The sequence below is a fragment of the Blennius ocellaris genome (assembly GCF_963422515.1).
Source record: "Blennius ocellaris genome assembly, chromosome: 12".
In the NCBI taxonomy this organism is placed as follows: domain Eukaryota; kingdom Metazoa; phylum Chordata; class Actinopteri; order Blenniiformes; family Blenniidae; genus Blennius; species Blennius ocellaris.
Genome location: NC_137661.1, coordinates 25,415,140 through 25,434,387, shown reverse-complemented (window position 1 = coordinate 25,434,387; position 19,248 = coordinate 25,415,140). Strand labels below are relative to the sequence as shown.

Sequence of the window (19,248 nt, the reverse complement as noted above, 5' to 3'; positions counted from 1 at the left end):
CGTCTTTGTTCTCACTGTTGATCTCAACTCTGCAGCCGATTGATTAAAGGCGTGCTCGGACGGTAGTGGGTATTGACCACGTAGTAATTGACTGTGTGCATGGAGAGACTTTTTGTCCGGGGGGCCCAAAGTGCTTCAAATTGACTTCTGCCCATCGACGGGTTCATTGACTTCTGCAGAGATCTTAGTGACCTGAGCCTCATACGGAGGCGACGAGTCCCAAAGACACCCCAGAAACACCCCAAAAAGTCTTCCTAGTATCTGAGCACGTGCTTGAAGAGCTCCTGTTTTTTACGCTTTAAACGCCAGATATTTTTCGTCTGATCTGACAGTCTTGGCGGAGCGACGTCGTACCTCTACAGATTCTGAAGAGGGATTTTACCGTCGCGTGAATTGGCGTTGCACCGCCGACCTGTAGCCACTTGCAGATACAGAGCGCCGACCCGAGTACCTTTGAAAGACTTACATTTATACTCCAGGCGCAAAGGATATGCAAAAGGCTTTGTCTCTGACTACTGACGGAGGCGTGACATCGGGAAATGGATCCAGACCCTGGATCAGTCCTGTACCTTCACAACTCGTTTCCCAAGATCTCGTCAAGCTGAGCTCAGCTCTTCTGTGGTTTTGGTCGGGTTCTCATTCTTCTTTTCTTTCCACGTAAACCCAGTAAGACTTGATGAGAGTGCAGGTTCAACCCTGAGTCCAGGTTAACCCCCCCCCCCCCCCCCCCCCCCCCCCATGGATAAGAACAATAATGCCACACCTGCCTAAAACCTTTGCACGGTGCTGCACAATCTCTTTTAATGAGGCAGTTCTGAGCAAGAAAGGGGAGGCTGTGCACATTTTACTGTCATTATCTAAGAAAAATGTATACGACTACTACTACTACTAATAATAATAATAATAATAAGGGTGAGTTTCTCGTTTCCACTGTCTCTTGAGCTTTGTCTTGTGGAATTGAGGTTTTTTTTCATTGTAAAATTGCCTGAAAATGACTGTTGTATTTGTTGCTAATTCAATTCCCCTTGTAGTAAAGTTGTGCTGCACACTGGAGGTATATAAAATATAAAGAACATCTCAACCTTTGTCTCCAGAACCCCCACCCTCCACGCACCTGCACAGATTGCCCGTGAGGAATTAAACCATGTCACCCCCCCCCCACCCCCACCCCAACTCTGAAAACATATGAAAAACCCTTCAAAATACAATATATATATACAAATATTTCAGATAGAAGGTCCAAGCCTCCATGTCAAATTACCGAAGATGCCACAATGTCTGGCCTGTGTAATAATCCCAGTTATCTGGAGTGTGAAGCCTTTAACTGAACATTGTCGTCTCCAGTCACATATTTACTGATCTGACGTTGTTTTCACGTTTATCCACCCTGGTTACGTTACAAGCCCAGCTTGTATGGCGATAAATATAGCACATAGGCACAGAAACGGGTCCCATTTTATGACTCATCTCAGTTCGGATAGGAGAATATTTTTGGATATTATAATCGTAGTTCTGTCCGTTCTTACGTAACATTTTATTTTTTTTCCCCCATTAACTTTTCTTCATGCTGATTCCTGCAGAGCACTGCTGCTGCTGCTGCTGCTCTGCAGATCATTTCCCTCCTTACCCCCCCCCCCCCCCCCTTTTATTCTCCCTGAAATGAATACACAATTCTACAAAGGTGCAATATCAAAACGTGGCACTCGCAAATACGGTTGACACGGCAGGTCTTTGTTACGCAACGACTGAATGAATGAAAAGTGCATGGGAATTTCAAGTTGAAGTCAAAACTCTCACGTTGACTAACCTGCACTGTTATACAAAAAAGCAAGCCAGCAACATTGCCTTCTTTCACCTTTGTGCAGGATGTGCATGCATGGAAGTGTGCAAGAAAAAAAAAAAAAAAAAAAAAAGGATCCCTCCACCTCAACGCTGCAGCACATTTTAAGATGCACGTCATCCTTCTTACATTTTCATGTTAATTCGGGAAGAGAGCGCGCTATTTTTATCCTCTGCTGCACGATTACTACACTTCTCTGCGTCTTCTGCTCATTCTCCCTGCGTGCAACTGGCGCCCTCGAAAAAAATCAAACAAACAAACAAACAAACAAATCCCTACCCCCACAAAAAAAGACGTATCGAGAGGTAGAGACGCGGGAAAAGACCAAATTGTTGCTATATTGGACCATCCACCGGTGCAGCTGGGCTATTTTTAGCTGGGAACTACATCAGCTCTGACTGCAGACACTGCGAGGGGAAATCACCACCAGCGCTGTTTTTGCTGCTGTCTTCAGCCAACCAGACGTTTCGCTGAGGCAAATGAGGCACAGCGGGGGGCGCAGACGGTGCGTGCGTCTCGGATTGAACAGAAGAGCGCGAGGGGAAAAATCCCAACCCTCCGATATCTGAATATTTATTTGGGAATTCTCTATATTTTTTTATATTTTTATTTTTTTGGGGGGGTGGGTGGGAGAGGGGGGAGGGAGGGAGGGTAAAGGATGTTCTCCTCCTGATGTATTTTGCTCATCAACAAACGCAAGCGTGATTCTGCATGTGAGTCCTGTTGGAGCGCGGCATCGCCGGTAACCCGGTCTGAAGCGAGGCAGGTGGTCCAAGAGAGAGAGAGAGAGAGAGAGGGGGGGGGAGAGAGAGAGAGGGGGGGAGAGAGAGAGACGCATTGGTCGGGTTACTCTCCTCCACGACACACCAACAGCCGTCAACCTGTGGAGAGAGGAGCGCGCGCGGTGCTCCATCCGTCCGCCGTCTCCTCCTCAGGCACCCTTCCGACGCCGCGTCCAGGACGCATGAGCCGGGAGAGGGTGCCCGCTCGTTTCCCGACCGGAGGAGGAGGAGGTGGTGGTGGAGGAGGAGGAGGAGGAGGAGAAGGAGGAGGAGGAAGACGAGGAGGATAGGAGCCGAAGAAAAGTTGGAGGGCTCGCGCGCCGTCCCCGCTTCATGAATGGCCGGACCATGGAGGAGGTGCCATTCGAAAGAGTCAAGACCCGGCGGCGGAAGGGTCACTGCCCGGCCGGCGCGCCCCTGGGCGCCATCGCCTGCGAGGACGAGTTCAACAGCCAGGAGCTGGAGGCTCTCTTCCAGAACTACAACCTGAAGCTGGAGCAGACCGCCACCCTCAAGGCGCTGGCGGTGCTCATCGTGGCCGCGTCCTCGCTGTCGCTGGTGGAGCTGCTGTCCAGCCCGCGCCTCACCCTGTCCAAGGGCTCGTACCCGGTGCACTGCGTGGTGTTCCTGTCGCTCTTCATCGTCACCAACGTCAAGTACCTGCAGGTGACGCAGCTGCAGCAGATCGCCAAGCTGGCGCTGCTCTTCAGCTTCACCTTCGCGCTGCTCTGCTGCCCCTTCCCGCTGGCGCTCGGCGCGCCGGAGCGCGTGGCCGCCGCGGCCCCCGAGCAAGGCGTGTGGCAGCTCATGCTGGTCACCCTCGTGGCTTACGTGCTGCTGCCGGTGCGCACGCTGCTGGCGGTGCTGTTCGGCGCGATGCTGGCCGCGTCCCACTTCATTGTCATCGCCACGTCGGTCGCGGGGAGGAAGCAGCGGCTGTGGAGACCGGTAAGTGCTGCACTCGACCCCCACCACCACCCACCACCCACCACCCACCCCCCACCACAACCGTCCACACGTCCTCCACCACCCACCCGCACCCGTCCGGTTACACTTTCACTCCAACAAACTCCACTTCCAGGCGCGCCGGAGCCGCGGAGCAGCGCTTTTCTCCCGGACTCTCGCAGAGCCGGCGTGCTGCTCCGACGAGTTTCCCCCCGGAGGAGAGGAAGGTTAGAAAAGAAGAGATTTAAAAAAAAACACAGAGATCGATTTTGGCTCCAGGACGAGAGTGAACGTGAACGCGAACAGACACTTTGGCTTGTTTTGCGCAGCAGCTTGACGAAGCGCACGAGGAGCTGTCCAGCCTCGAGTGCTGAACGTGGATCTCACTGCGGAGAGGCGCGTGAGCGCTCAAAACAAACCCCCAAACCTACTTTAATGGGTGATTAGTGATCAGAAAAGATCGTACACAACAAGACAAGACAAGACGGGACAGGTCAAGATTAGATAAGATATGATAAGACGAGACCCAGCGTCTCCAGTCATTTCTATTTTTTCCCCTCAGTATTAGTTATTAAAAGTGTGACAATCCCGTTAATTTGATCTTATTTACTTGTATCCTCGATGACTTATAAAGATACAGACTTTCTCCGTCCGTGTCGACTGAAGTCCTGAGAGACAAACTTTCCGGACTTGGCTCGTTCTCAGCCAGGTCTGCCGGGAATGTCCCGAAAAGCTCCTTAAGGAGGAATTTACCCGCTGCAACTTGTTGTAAATGACGACGGGGTTTGGCTCGTGACACTTTTATTTGCACTGTTCAGGACCTGCAGTGTTTCTCCAGCAATGCAGCCTCAGGATCATCTTCACCCTGTATGCTATTTATTTATTTATTTATTTATTTCATTCCGCAACCTACAGCAGGCGTGACACACACAAGCAGGCTTATTCTATGAACGCTATAAATCCCACTCAGTATTCACAAGGAAAGATCTTCAGCATGTGTCCTCTAGTGATTAAAATGGACATTTTGGGGCTCAGAATTGAAGTTTGTTGGGCCGTTTGGGTGAATCGCATGGTAGGAAATCGAAAATCGATGAATAAGCAATTTAGGATACTATCAAGTATTGTGTCGGGGACATTTTTTCACTTAAAAATAAAGATTGCTCCTAAAAGTTATGTTAAAAAATGTTTTTTTCCCCCGCTTTGTCAGACATTTTTATGTACATATAGGACATATTGAATTTTACCAACTACATCCTCATCAGCCCTTTGTTCCCTCGGGTTCCTTTTTAGAGGATTTCGGTAAAATTCCCTTCAGTGGAATCCGACTGAAGCGCTCTCGAGCACGTTACTTCCGATGGTTGTTCAACGTTTGGAAATCCGTGGTTTCCTCAAGGTCCTCGGGAACTCATAGAGGAACTCTTCTGCCTCTTCGAAATGCTTCAACTCCAGCGATCTTCTACTAAACAACTCTCCCATAGTTTCCTGTAATCCCTCGGGGGGGTGGAACTCATTACATTTATCATCAAAACCAACCCCGAGTCAGACGAGGGACTTCAGACTCCTTCTTCGTGCGTCTTTAATGGAATACTTTGACTCAATGCTTCCGACAAAACACACCGTATATGACTGATTCAACCCTGACACACAGCAAACACTACTTGTGTTCAATAAATGGTCAATGTCACTATTTTCTATGGGAAACTCCTCTTCCTCCGTGTTGTTTTCCCAAGTTTCACTGCACAGTCTTTACTGGAGACCTGTTGCATCTTGCCAGATGTCCTCTGGATGTCCTCCAGATGTCCTCTGGATGTCCTCCACCTCCGAATCTGGGTCTGATGGAGGTTTAATTCTTCTGGGGACAGTTTTTATGTTTAAATGTGCTGCAAATTATGTCATATTAGTACCAATTTGATACACTAGAGAGTTATTTCTGGCCAATGTGGAATGTTTAAACAGACAAACAAACAAAACATAGTTGAGCAGAAGAGGCCAGTTCAACTAACTTTATGTGTTTTTAAGTGAAATGAGTTGAATTTGAGTTTTATGACATTTCAGTTGTACATTTCCACCAAATGATTCTTGAAAAGGACAATAGAATAGAATAGATAGTGTGTGTGTGTGTGTGTGTGTGTGTGTGTGTGTGTGTGTGTGTGTGTGTGTGTGTGTGTGTGTGTGTGTGTGTGTGTGTGTGTGTGTGTGTGTGTGTGTGTGTGTGTGTGTGTGTGTGTGTGTGTGTGTGTGTGGAGGAAGTGGTGTTGTGTGTGTGTGGCAAATGCTCCATAGTGAGTGTCGTCAATGGGTGAATATGAAGGCGACGTCATCATTGAAACATGTTATTCATGAACAAAAACTGCAAAGAAATCTTTTATTTACAAAGAAATGGGTTCGATTTATTTATTATTAAATCATTAGTTGGAGGTATTGCGTTTTAAAATAAATGTAATAGCAGATTTGCTCATACCGATGCTAACTCGGTAGGTCAGGTAACATCACTGTGTGAAACACTGAGAAGGGAGCGTCTCCATGGCAACGGACGCTGATCTCCTCCACGAGGGGCCTCTCTCATCCGCTTTGTGTGGAAAATGTTTTTTTTTTTCCCAGCAGTTTCTTTTGGGAGATTTATGTGGAAATGTTTAGCCGCTAACGTCCCAAAATCGAACCGATTGTGGGAGGAGAAATCTCCCCTGAAGATTTCATGCGATTCCGGTGAGTCGTATTTTGCGAGAATTTGGTGAAATGCATACAAACAACAGCAACAAATGAAAACGTGCAGACAAAAACGTAGCCATCTCAAAGTTTCGTTGGTGAAAATATTGCATGTGCATGAATCGAGGCACGCACGCACGCACGCACGCACGCACGCACGCACGCACGCACGCACGCACGCACGCACGCACGCACGCACGCACGCACGCACGCACGCACGCGCGCGCACACACACACACACACACACACACACACACACACACACACACACACACACACACACACCTCGCTGAAGTGTCGGCCTCTGACACCGACAGACACACTGGTAATCGTCCGCCAGCTGTGCGCATGAAACACACATATGGAGGCACACATGTCCCTCTCCATTCAGCTGCCATGCACCGTGCATGCAGGGGGTGCAGGAGGTGCAGGGGGTGCAAGGGGTGCAGGAGGTGGAGGAGGGGCAGGAGATGCAGGAGGTGGAGGAGGTGCAGGAGGTGCAGGAGATGCAGGAGGTGCAGGAGATGCAGGAGGTGGAGGAGGTGCAGGAGGTGCAGGAGATGCAGGAGGTGCAGGAGATGCAGGAGGTGCAGGAGATGCAGGAGGTGGAGGAGGTGCAGGAGGTGCCACCTTTCGCTTTTTCTTCGGCGCGACCGATCTGGTCTGTGTGCAGCTGGCAGCCTCGTTCGATTCCGGTTCACCAGCGTCAACCTGACGGGGGGGTCGGGTGGGGTTGGGGGTGGTGGGGGGTGGGGTTGGGGGTGGGGGGGGGGGCAGTTTCCTGGTGGCGGCGCCAGTGGACGGCCTCTCAAACGGCCCCGACACGCCGGCGAGCGGCGCTGCAGCGGGCCAGCAGCTGCAGGCAGAAAACACACATATGGAGGCCCACATGTTCCCATCAGATCACTTGCATAGACGGTTGATGCAGATGGTGCCATCTCTCTCTCTCTCTCTCTCTCTCTCGCTCGCTCGCTCGCTCTGTCTCTGTCTTTTGTTGTTGTTGTTGTTTTTTGTTTGACATGTCTGTTCTTGCCTGTGTGCAGCTGGTGGCCAACGCCGTGCTGTTCGCCAGCGTCAACCTGTCGGGGGTGTTTGTGCGGATCCTCACCGAGCGCACCCAGAGGAAGGTCTTCCTGCAGGCCCGCAACTGCATCGAGGAGCGTCTGCGTCTGGAGGACGAGAACGAGAAGCAGGTGAGGCGCCGACGCGACTGGCGGAGAAGAAAAAAAAAGGGAAGGTGACAAACGACATGCATCCGCACACCGGGCGGGTGGGGGCTTTTTCACCCGCAAGAACCTGGTTCTAGTTTAATTTAGCACCAGTTCTTTTGTCTTTCTTTCTGATGAGGCTGGGGGGGCCGAGTTATCGCTGGAGTTATCGCTGGAGTTATCGCTGGAGTTATCGCTACCGAAAGAAAGTACCGGAAGAGACGCTGAACCGGCTTCATGAAATCGACAGCGAACACGGAGCCCCGGAGTCGTTATAGAGAAAAAAAAGATTATAAATTTGCCATAAAATGAAAAAAAAGAGAACTTTAATCGGCGTGTGTTTACGTAGGTTGCCATGGAAACGGCTGTCGAGCCGCGTTCTATCATTCTACACCTCCATTCCTCCTGATTTGATTCAGACACGTCGAGAAACAAAGTGAAAGGAGCAGAAATTCACAATGTAATGGCCAAATGTTGAAAAATAAGCCTTAAACTCATTCATGTTATTATTATTATTATTATTATTATTATATTTACCTCTGGCCACTAAAGCAAGATGGATGTGAAAAAATAGAGGGACGAGGTTTTCTGGCTCTTTGTTCGACAACAACAACAACAACAACCGGTTCTTTGGCTGTGCTTATTTAAGAACCGGCTCTGATCTAGAACCTGCTTCTTTTTTGGTGGAAAAGCCCTAAAAGTGAGTCGTGAAAACTTCCCAGTCTCTTGGAATTTTTTTTCTCTCTCTCTCTCTCTCTCTCTCTCTCTCTCTTTTTTTTTTTTTTTTAAAGGTTTCAGGTGCCAATGTATTCTAACAACGTGCCCACAGGCATGCAGTAACTATGACAGCAGCTATTTAAGGAAAGAACAATTACTGTGGCACATGCACCGGCGTCACACTCTCCTCCCCCTCCCCCTCCCCCTCCCCCACCTACACGGAGCGACTTCACCGAGGAACAGTCGGGCAACTTTAACACGCGGGAACACTTTGTTATGCGCCGCGCGCCCGTCAGCCGCTGCGCCGCGCGGCGCCGAACCCAGCCAGTTGTTAAGTCGGGAATTAATTCACCCCCATGTATATAACACGCCTCGATACGCGTCCCCGGCTCGTCGTGCGCCCGCCGTTTGGCAAGCGCACGTGCACACTTAGCACCTGTGCTTTGTAGATTAGGTGATGATACGCTGTGTTTCCCGCCGCCGGTAACGGGCTCCCGTCTGACAGGTAATTACACAAGCAGATTGCTTTCATGGCCTCCCTACTCCAGGAAAGGTCGCCAGTTTATCTGGGCGAGGGGAAACACACACGCGGACCCCCCCCCCCCCCCCCCGATTGGGATCTATCAGCAACCAGCTCCCGGACTGCTGCTGCTGCTGATGTGCCCATGAACCTGAGCGTTTCACCCACCAAGCAGGAGAAACGGCTCTTTGTTTGCTTTTTTTTGTTGTTGTTGTTTTGTTGCTGTGAGCTGGATCCACAGGTCGTGTTGATTAGGGGGAACATGTGTACGTCTTCGTGGTGGAAAGCCAGAGAGACAATCCCCGAGTTTCCACGAGCAGGGAGAGAATTTGAACCTTCAAACCGCGGCTCCAGATGGACGGCGTGTTCACATTTCCCCCCCCGTTTGATCCGGATCAGAGTCTCTTCAGGGAGTTTCTGGGAAAGATCGTTTCTCCGGGTCCAAGTGAGAACGTGGGTCTCGGTTGTCATGCGGTCGATCTTTCTGGCGGGTGAGATGACGGTGACTTAAGAGCCGAACCCGAACCCCCAATGCATTCTGGGTAGTAAACCGACAAAGTGAACCGTCGGAATTGTTTGTGGCTACCCACTAGCCGCGAGCTAGCTAGCCTAGCCGCCACGGGCTAAAGCGGCGAGACTCCCGCTTTCGGCCCGGACCAGTCGATGAGCCGCGTTTCTTCTTTACCGCCTCTCTGGTCAGTGTCTGTTTGAGGTGACGGCGCCCCCTAACCAGCAGCTGGTGTAACTGAGAGCGAGAGAGAAGCCATGATGTGCAGCAGTTCGGAGTTACGTGATACACCTGAACGCATCACCCTTGTATCGCCGGCATGCAGCCTGTTAACCTGTGAAAATCCGTAGATTAGCCCCGTCATAGTCTCAGCCGCAGGGTTCAAAGTGTGTTAAAAAATGCCGCAGCTTATAGTTTTCGGAATGTACGGCATTGATAAATCTGTAGTGATGAAACTGTCCCGACAGTATCGTCTATTTTACAGATTTCAAACTGAAGAAAATCCATCAAATCGCGACAAATTAGCACAACTCAGTGTTTTTGCTCGGGCTCTCTCTCCACACAAACGGGCAAAAGACGCGACTTTCTGGAAAAAACGCTCGATGCACGTCGGCTTGGAAACGCTGCGACTGCGTGTGTCGTCCATCGTTCTTCTGCACATGCTCAGTAGGTGGAATATAACAAAGTTTCCTCCAGAGCGTCACGACTCCCGGGTCCCTCTTCTCCTGGGACTTGGCAGTTTTAATAGTTGACAGTCGCCGTGGTAACAGTGGACGTTGGACGTGACTCTCTGCTCGATGTTGCTGCATTGCTGCCCCTCAAAAAGTGGATTTTGTTGGGTGACGGATCAAAAAGCTTGCGACAATCAAAACAGGACCAACCCTGCAAAAAAAAACTGTTGTGTATTAGCGCGACTTAACGACGCCTGCCACAAAATGTAAATTAAAAATAAAGGCGCAGTTGCACAGATGGAGGACTTGCTAACTGCAGCAGAAAGATACTGTATGGAAGTTTAACATCGCAACCGTCAAACCTGCAAGAATGAGAGGAAAGAGACAAACCCAGTATCGAGAGAAATGAAGATTCTTGCGCAAGGGCAGAGGAATGAAATCACCTCACATCTCGTTCATAGATCTGCCAAGTTCTTCCCTCCGTTGCCCTTTTTTATTCACACAATTGAAGTAGGCGGTTGCATTTTCATCCAGAGATACAACAAAGCAAGGTTGACACTGGTTCCTAGGCCTGTGTGTGTGTGTGTGTGTTAAGTACACTTCTTTCTATGTGAGCTGAGAAGGTGGGGATGCCCTAAGATAAGATATTCCTCTTATCAAGACCAGAGACCTTGAAGACGTCTCAGACGTGCATGAATCAACGATAACTTGCAAAATGTTAATCCCCATTATACCGAGTACTAACAATTAATATCAAGTACAAATTTACTTAACAGCGACGTTAAAACATCAACAACAAGCCATGAAAAATGCACTTCTGAGTTTTTTTTTTTCTATTGGAATAATCGTACATGTGCTGATAAATCTCACACACACACACACACACATGCAAATATGACGATTCCCTCCAAACGCCCAGAGATTCCGCAGGTCATTAATGATCCACTGGGACCGGAGCCACGCTCCAACAGGAGGCACACGGTGAATTAAACCTGGGACACATGAAGGGAAAAATTGAAACCATTAACGTGTGATTATAACACATTCAGGGATTCGGAGGTGGAGAGAGAAAAAAAAACCGTTCAAAACGCCGGGTAATTGAATACATTTATTCAAACTAACACATGTTCTCACTTTAGTCGCCGCGATCTGAACGCACACCTTGAACGAGCTTTCACACACTCGAGTGTGACGGCTGTTTCTAAAAGCTGCACTCCATCCAGCACTGTGTGTGTGTGTGTGTGTGTGTGTGTGTGTGTGTGGCAGGCTGTGTGAATGGAGGTGTAATGTGAACCAGTGTTGAAGGGAGACACGGGAGAGCCCCGGCTGCTTTCATAACCTCACCTCTCAACAGCCATCCGGCGCCGCCGCCGCCCGATGATTCATTGTGCGTTCGCAGCCCATTTGACATCCCGCCCGAGTTGCGCTGAGTGGAGTGCACTTTACGACTCACGCGCACAAAGGGTGGGAAAAAAAAAATGTGCTCGAGTCCGTGGAGATGCCACTCCGCGGTTTTTTTTCTTCTTCGCTGATTTGAATTGGAATTAGTTTGAGGAAATATCGCCGCTGCGAAGAAATTAGAAGGCCGTCCGTCTTCACCTCCACCCCCCAGAGGACTTAATGTAATAGGATTTCCAAATGCGTACCAAGAGTTTTCATTGTGTACAAAAGATATTGTGTTGACTTGGGGAATATATATTGCCTTGGTTTACTCGTGTAGCTTTAGTTTAAAAAAAAAAAAGGAAAAACTTCCACTGGGCTTTGATGTAAAAAGGATAAAAACAAAGTCTTTAATCCAGGCTTGTCCATCAATTTACAGGTTTTCCAAAATTCAGTTCTCCTAAAGAACAAACTACAATCCTTAATTATTTCCACCCATGACCTGCATACAGGTTTTTCTCTTTCTTAAAGGGACAGAAACCTTTTTCACGCTCGCCGTCATCAATAGCAAAATACTTTCCAGATAAACACAAAACATCTGATGCTGATGAACTTTATTCGATTTTAAAACAAAATATGCACCGTACTTAACTTCCCACAGATGAGCATTATTGAAAAATCCTACACCCGGCGGGACTTGAGCCTGCGAGCCCGAGTTCAGGGCGGAGAAACCCTTGGTGTTCCAGATGCCAATCAGCAAAATGTCGCTGGAAAAAGAGACCCGATTGAGATTGAGATTGAGCTTGCGCCCCGCCGGACCTCACCTCTCAACCCTCATGATTCACTGCTCATTCGCCACCGTTTTGACGTCGTAATTAGCCGAGGAAAATTGTGATTAATACTTGAATTATTGGGCGAGACGTCAAGCCTTCTTACAGAATTTCCCACCAGCGACGCCCCGGCCGGCTCCTCGGGTCTCCTTCAGTATCAGGAGCTAAACTCTTTAGCAGAAGATCGGCAAAGCGTTAAATAAATCACAATAAAATAATGTTAATAATGTATTTGCTGGAGATGGAGCCGTTTAAGTGACACGAGCCGAGGGTGAAATGGTCCCATGACACTTTGTGAATTAATGATAACATGAAGGCTTCAGAAATAAAAGCATCCGACATTTTGCCTGAATAAATTTTGCCCGAAGCAGAATTTGGTGGAGAATTACACTGAAAGTCGTCTATTCTATTTAACGTCCAACTAAATTCAAAGGTGAAGCACAAATACACAAAGTTTTGTAAACATCATAATGTTTTGCAGTGGAAACCTTGTTTTTCCTGTAATATTTCAACCTACTGAGGTTTGGTGAATAAAAAGTTTGATAATGCTATGATTGAAAATGTAGTGGAGATTACTTTAAAAAAAAAAAAAAACATACTTAAGTAAAAGTAAAATTAAAGAATTTGAAAACGACTTGTAAAAACAACAAAAAAAAACTTCTCAATTACAGTAAATATGAAAGAATGAATTCATTTTATTCAGAAAATATAAAAGCAGAAAAAAGAAAAGAAACAAACTCGTTAAAAAACTCAATGTTAATATATGGCACGAGCTTTAAATGTTTGAATTGTTTGTTATTTTCCACCAGTAATAGAACAACACACACACGTGTGCAGGAAGCAAAACGCTATAAACATTAACAGTCGGTAGTACCTGACGTTTTTATGGACCGATGACGAATTTAATGCTCTTGCTGGTAAACCTCAACTATAAAACTACTAATATCGTATATAAAACCATGTGAACGGGGAGTCATGAGACTCCGGAGGCCGCCGTTCTTCTTCTTCTAATTCATCGCGTGTTGACGTGTAAACAACTGCTTTAAAGCTGCAGCTGATGAGAAATGGCGACTTTGACTCATGCTAATGCTAATGCTAATGCGGAGAGGCAGCAGTGGATGTCGATGCTTCTTCAATGAAGCAGAATTGTAATTTGAGTGTTTTCACTGTCGCAGAACCTGCATTTTCCAGAAACGTCTCCGGTGTTTTCTCCAGTTGAAGAAAGCGAAGAACTAATTGTTTCCGGCCAAAGAAACATAAATAAGCGGCGGAATGCCGGCACAGAGAAACGAGAGCTGGCCGGGGGGGAGGCGGAGGCGGAGGCAGAGGCGGAGGCGGAGGCGGCGTCCTCAACGTGCCGCATGTGCGCCGCCGCAACGTCCTCCCAGATTGAAGTTCTGACGCTTGCCTCCCCTCGTGTCTTTTAACCCTTCCCTCCCCAGGAGCGTCTGCTAATGAGCCTCCTGCCCAGGAACGTTGCCATGGAGATGAAGGAGGACTTCCTGAAGCCGCCTGAGAGGATCTTTCACAAGATCTACATCCAGCGTCACGACAATGTCAGGTATGAGGCTGCCATGACAACAGAGGTGTGCGGCGGCGGCGGCGGTGTCCAGGTGTCACCAGCCGGTGACGTCAAGGTCGAGAATAGAAGGGGAGCAATTAAGATTAGCCGTTGACGCGGATGCAGGCAGGCTGTGGTAAAGGTTAGGGTGTGGGGGGGGGGTGGGGGGGGGGGGGGGGGGGGCGGAGTGGGGGGGTTGATCATGATCCATGTGAGGGGAAACACATCCAGCAAGTTTTAAACTCATGGCGCTTGTTGTCTTTTCTCATGCCTTTCTTAAATGAGATGATTATTTTTTTTGGTTGTTTTTCCCTCTAGAAGGCTGAAAGTCGTACACATGCCAGGCCTTTAGGGGGCGCTGTGACTCACCAAACACACCAAAAACGCAGAAGAAGGCACATAGAAATTTAGAAGTAGACTCCTGCCATAGACTTTTGTAGAAAACTCTGAGTTATATAAGTCTATGCTCTTCCTCCTCCTCCTGTTAGCGGCGGTAGCTTCTGCTTGTTGTGGTTCTTTGATGACATCGTGAACCGCCGTGTTGCGGAGGGGTGATGACATCATCTGTGTCGTCCACACCTCATAGCCGGGCCGGGGTTTTAGAATTTCCCCCACTCTGAGAACCGTGTAAACACCCCCCCCCCCCCTCGCCGTTTTCCGGCTTCTAAAACGCCGACTCGTACGGACGACCGGCCAAAACCGTCTCGTTTACGTGAACCGGCGTCGTCGTGCTGGACGGCCCCCCCCAAACCAGCCGAAAGCCAAACCCCGACACTCTGCAACCAAACGCACCTGGAACCTAATGCCGCCTTTCGCCGGGTGGTTTACCTCCTCGGATGCTCTCACAATGGGCGGCGGCGTGCGGCGGACTGCGGCGGCCTCGGCTGATTGCCTTGCAGCGAGGCAGCGGAGAGAACGGCGGAGCCGCATTAGTGCCGCTGAGTGTCGGGAGTCGAGGGCCGGGTAGCATATCAAGCGCACTCCTGTCGAGAGTCGAGCCTCTCCAACTCTGTCTGCTCGGGCTCACACACACACACACACACACACACACACACACACACACACACACACACACACACACACACACACACACACACACACACACACACACACACACACACACACACACACACACACACACACACACACACACACGCACGGCTAATGCTAATGCTAACGCTGATGCCGTGGCGTTCCGGCCAAACGACACATTGGGCGCTCGCCTCCGGAGAGACGCCGCAAACGAACACGTGCGGCCATGAACACGTGGAGAAGAAAACAAGAAGAAGAAGAAGAAAAAAAAAAACACAACAGAAATCAGCTTTACGCTGCCGAGCAGGGGCGTAACCCCCCCCATCCCCCCCTCCCCCCCCCCCCCCCCCACCCCCTCTTTGATCAGGCCCCGGGAAACGTTTGATCGCACTCCTCCGCCTGCCGCCGTCCTGCCGCCTCCTCTTCCTCCTCTTTCTCCTCCTCCTCCTCCTCTTCCTCCTCCTCCTCCTCCTCTTCCTCGCCCGCCGTTCAGAGACGGATCTCACGGCAGAGCTTCTTCTGTGGAGCGCCAGTCGTGATCCCGGCTTTGCATACATCAGGCTCCTGAGCAACTGCACCACCGCACTGCCCCCACCCCCCCCCCCCCACCCCCCCGCCCCCAAAAAAAAGAAAAGAAAAAAGGAGAATCAGCACAGCGGCTCGGTCACGATGCAGACAAACGGGACCACAACTGCACTCTTCAACACTCGTTTCGCATCTGCAGTCCCGGAAAAACAAACAAAAACCCCCAAAAAATTATAAAATGAATAAAAGCAGCCGTCGCATATCTGGTTCGACATGTGATCTCGTGTTTATTTCTTGTTTGATTCCGGTGCAGCTGCGGCGTTTAACGAGACGACGTTTGGCTTAACAAGATGGCAGATCTGCAGACGGGCAGCTGTCGCTTCAGCTGTTTGTCTGGGAGTTTAGAGGCTGGCGTTGTTTTTTGAAGTTAAAATAAATAAATAAATAATAATAAAAAAAACAAAAACCTGCACGGCTTCTAGAATCCATGAGGTTCTATACTGAATCTCCCGCTGTAGAACCGCACCAGAAGAGAAAGCTTGCTGAATCTGTCCCCGGGAAACTTTTCAGAAACACACTTTTTGGAAACACGCCCGACTCCGTCGCTACTTAAACGGTAGTGGGGGGGAGTGCAACTTTTCTAAAACACTTCAGGTCTGTCTTTGTGGCAACGGTGAAAAACACTGTTTTCTAAATGCTCACGGTCTCTTTCTCAATGTTTAGGAGGCAAAAGTCAACTTTTTGAAAAGGCTCTGTCTCTGTAGATGACAGGGGTAAAATGCAACTTTTAGAAAACGCTGACTGTGTGTCTCTATGGCAACGGGAAGTGGGGGAAACGCAACTTTTTGAAAATCTCTGCCAAGGCTTATGCTATAGATGTTTGGTTTTTTTGCAAAATGATAGCATTCTTTTGTTTAGATTTTCATTTAATCGATCTTGTAATCTAATATTAAACACAAATATAACATTATCCAGTCAAACCTACATTTTTCAAACACAAAAAAATGATTTTAATGACTTTACTTATTGTTTATAAAGAGAATTTAACCTGCACGTCGTCTTCTAATATGTTAATGAAAAGTATTGGGGTAAAATATGTTGTGTTTGTTTGCTGTGGGAACAAAAAAAAAGCTCAATAGAACAGTCAACGCTGTAGAAAATGACAACTTTTCAAATTCTCCTTTGAAGCTTTGAAGGGCACCGATTTCTCACCGAGTCAATCAGATCCGTAACACCTGCCGTCTGGCCCACCTCTGAATCGGAGAAGCGTTCAGCGCCTTCCTCCACCCCGATCTGATGTCTCCACTTGTTGAGTGCGTTTTAACTGAAATGTCCTTTTTTTTTCTTCTTCTTCTTCTTTCTGGTTCCCGCCGCCGCCGCCGGCAGCATCCTGTTCGCGGACATCGTGGGCTTCACCAGTCTGGCCTCCCAGTGCACGGCTCAGGAGCTGGTCAAGCTGCTCAACGAGCTCTTCGGGAAGTTTGACGAACTGGCCACAGTAAGTTCACCGAAATTATTATTTTTATTTTTTTCAATATTCACTTTGAGGATCGACACGCTGTTTCTTTATAGAATTCTATCAACGGGAAATGGATTTCACTTATACATCAATGTTGAAACTGCTCAGACCCCAAAAGGGCCAAAGACCCATTAAAGACCCAAACACATCAAAGACCCCTCTTTAACGTCCTGCTCTGCTCAGAGGGTCTGAATTGTCCCTCCTCACTCCTTTCCTATCAACTTGTCCTGAACCCTGGAAGTGTTTTTGTGTAGCGGCCATGATAAGGAGTGTCGGAATTCTCAAGAAGCAAAGGAAAGGAGGCTTGATGCTTCCTTTAAAGCCTCCTTTAGCCTAGGAAACACTGATGTTTCCTTTACCCTAGGAAACACTGATGCCTGCTTTAGCCTCGGAAACACTGATGCTTCCTTTAGCCTAGGAAACACTGATAATTCCTTTAGCGCCTCCTTTAGCCTTGGAAACACTGATGCTTCTTTTACAGCTTCCTTTAGCCTAGGAAACACTGATGTTTCCTTTACCCTAGGAAACACTGATGCCTGCTTTAGCCTCGGAAACACTGATGCTTCTTTTACAGCTTCCTTTAGCCTAGGAAACACTGATGCTTCCTTTAGCCTAGGAAACACTGATGCTTCCTTTAGAGCCTCCTTTAGCATAGGAAACACTGATGCTTCCTTTAGAGCCTCCTTTAGCATAGGAAACACTGATGCTTCCTTTAGCCTAGGAAACCCTGATGCTTCCTTTAGAGCCTCCTTTAGCCTAGGAAACACTGATGCTTCCTTTACCAAAGGAGACCAGCTCAAGCTGCCCCACAATTCCTTGCGGCGACAACATTTAAAGGGACCCTCCTCAATCGGAGCGTTTGCGGAAAATCCTGATTGCGGAAAAAAAAGAGCAGATCATGAAAGTTACCAAAGAAATAATCTGCATTGAACATCTTTAAATCATGGAAAACCCAAATGCGCTTTTTATAGTCCATTTTCAGAAACTTGTAGTTCTTTCCCTGCCACGGCAGACGTCGCTAGCTTGCGCCGCCGTCGCATTATTGTGATGTCACAAAGGAAAAGTGCGCTCCGACCACTGAACCCTTTGATGTCATCCATGGGGCTGGCGGCGGGTTGGCAGCGGGTTGGCGGCGGGCTGGCGGCGGGCTGGCGGCGGGTTGGCGGCGGGTTGGCGGCGGCGGGCGACTCTGAACAGTTGGTGAGCTCCAGTTTCAGCCGCTTGTTCCTCCGTTTCACCAAACGGCCTCCAAGAAAACCCAATTTATTATTTAGTGCTGAAGCTCATTTATTATGCCGAGCCATGTATCGATCCAAATAGTGAAAGTGAAGCTGGAAGGTTTGACGGACATGGAGGAGGAGGAGGAGGAGGAGGAAGAGGAAGAGGAGGAGAGGATGAAGGTCAAGGAGGAAAATGAACTGGAAGGAAGCTGAATAGAGAGATGTGAGCGAACTGATCCTGAGACAGATCATGGCTGAGTAGTAGAGTGAGTGTGTGTGTGTGTGTGTGTGTGTGTGTGTGCGTGTGTGCGTGCGTGCGTGCGTGCGTGCGTGCGTGCGTGTGTACATCACTGAGCTTGTGCGACGTTGTTTTCTGGGAAAGGAGATTAGGTGAGCAATAGGTTATCACTGTAAACACATTAATGCTGCAACACACACGCATGCACAGAGTGAAGCATGGGAAATGACAAATAAATAAATAGATAAATAAAAATACAACTAATTAAATAAATATTTTTCGAATATTTCAATTGAATAAAATTACTTGAAAAGTCTTTTTTTTCGTGGGGGTGTTAAAAAAAAGGTTCTTTAAAATGACGTAATGGGAATAAATAAATGTAAGAATTAATGAGCTTCTGAATCAATTGATGAATCGTGGAAATGCATAAATAAATGATTATATAAAGTAATAGTGTATAATGTATGTGGTCGGGGCTATTTCTGTAAATGAGTGTAGAAGCGTGTGTCATCAATCGATGCATGAATAGATAATGAATGTAGAAGCGAGTGAAAAAAATAAATGTTTGTACAGCCAAATAAATAAATATATAAATGTAGAAAATGACCTATATGACAGACTAATACATAAACATTTGTATGAGTACATGAGTACATAAATTAATAAAAAAAATACATGGAGAAAGGCACAGATGTAAAAATGAATAAATCAATAAAGAAATTTGTGGAAAAATGCATATTTATGAAAAAGGAAATAAATAAAATACCAATTTTTATGCTTTGTTTTTTTGTTTAATTTCTTTTGAATGTATAGAAAAGATATATTTATAAACAAAATGAGTCTAGCAGCTTCCAGCTACACTTCATGTAGATACGTCCGGTCGTTAAACGCGTATTATAAGAATTTCTCATCATTTATATCATTCTGGAGCGTTGGTCATTATTCCCCCTTTGTTGGGAAATAAACACCAACATCCATCTCTGTCGCTTTCCCTCTAATGGAGGCAAAATTGTATCTTTCTTTGAAAGAATAAACTGATTTAAATC

At 47.8% G+C, this 19,248-nt stretch overlaps 1 protein-coding gene across 2 annotated transcripts in view; it reads left to right on the top strand.

Annotated features, from left to right (window-relative positions):
* Positions 1-2,955: 2,955 nt before the first annotated feature.
* The window catches only part of adcy1a (adenylate cyclase 1a), a gene marked incomplete at both ends in the record, with an annotated part of 48,476 nt that continues 32,183 nt past the window's right edge, over positions 2,956-19,248 (top strand). For both annotated transcript variants that reach the window (XM_080506410.1, XM_080506409.1), the window contains 4 exons: positions 2,956-3,570; positions 7,317-7,466; positions 13,550-13,668; positions 16,612-16,723. In XM_080506410.1, the coding sequence (XP_080362536.1) occupies positions 2,956-3,570; positions 7,317-7,466; positions 13,550-13,668; positions 16,612-16,723 (996 nt within the window). The remainder of the gene's footprint in view (positions 3,571-7,316; positions 7,467-13,549; positions 13,669-16,611; positions 16,724-19,248) is intronic.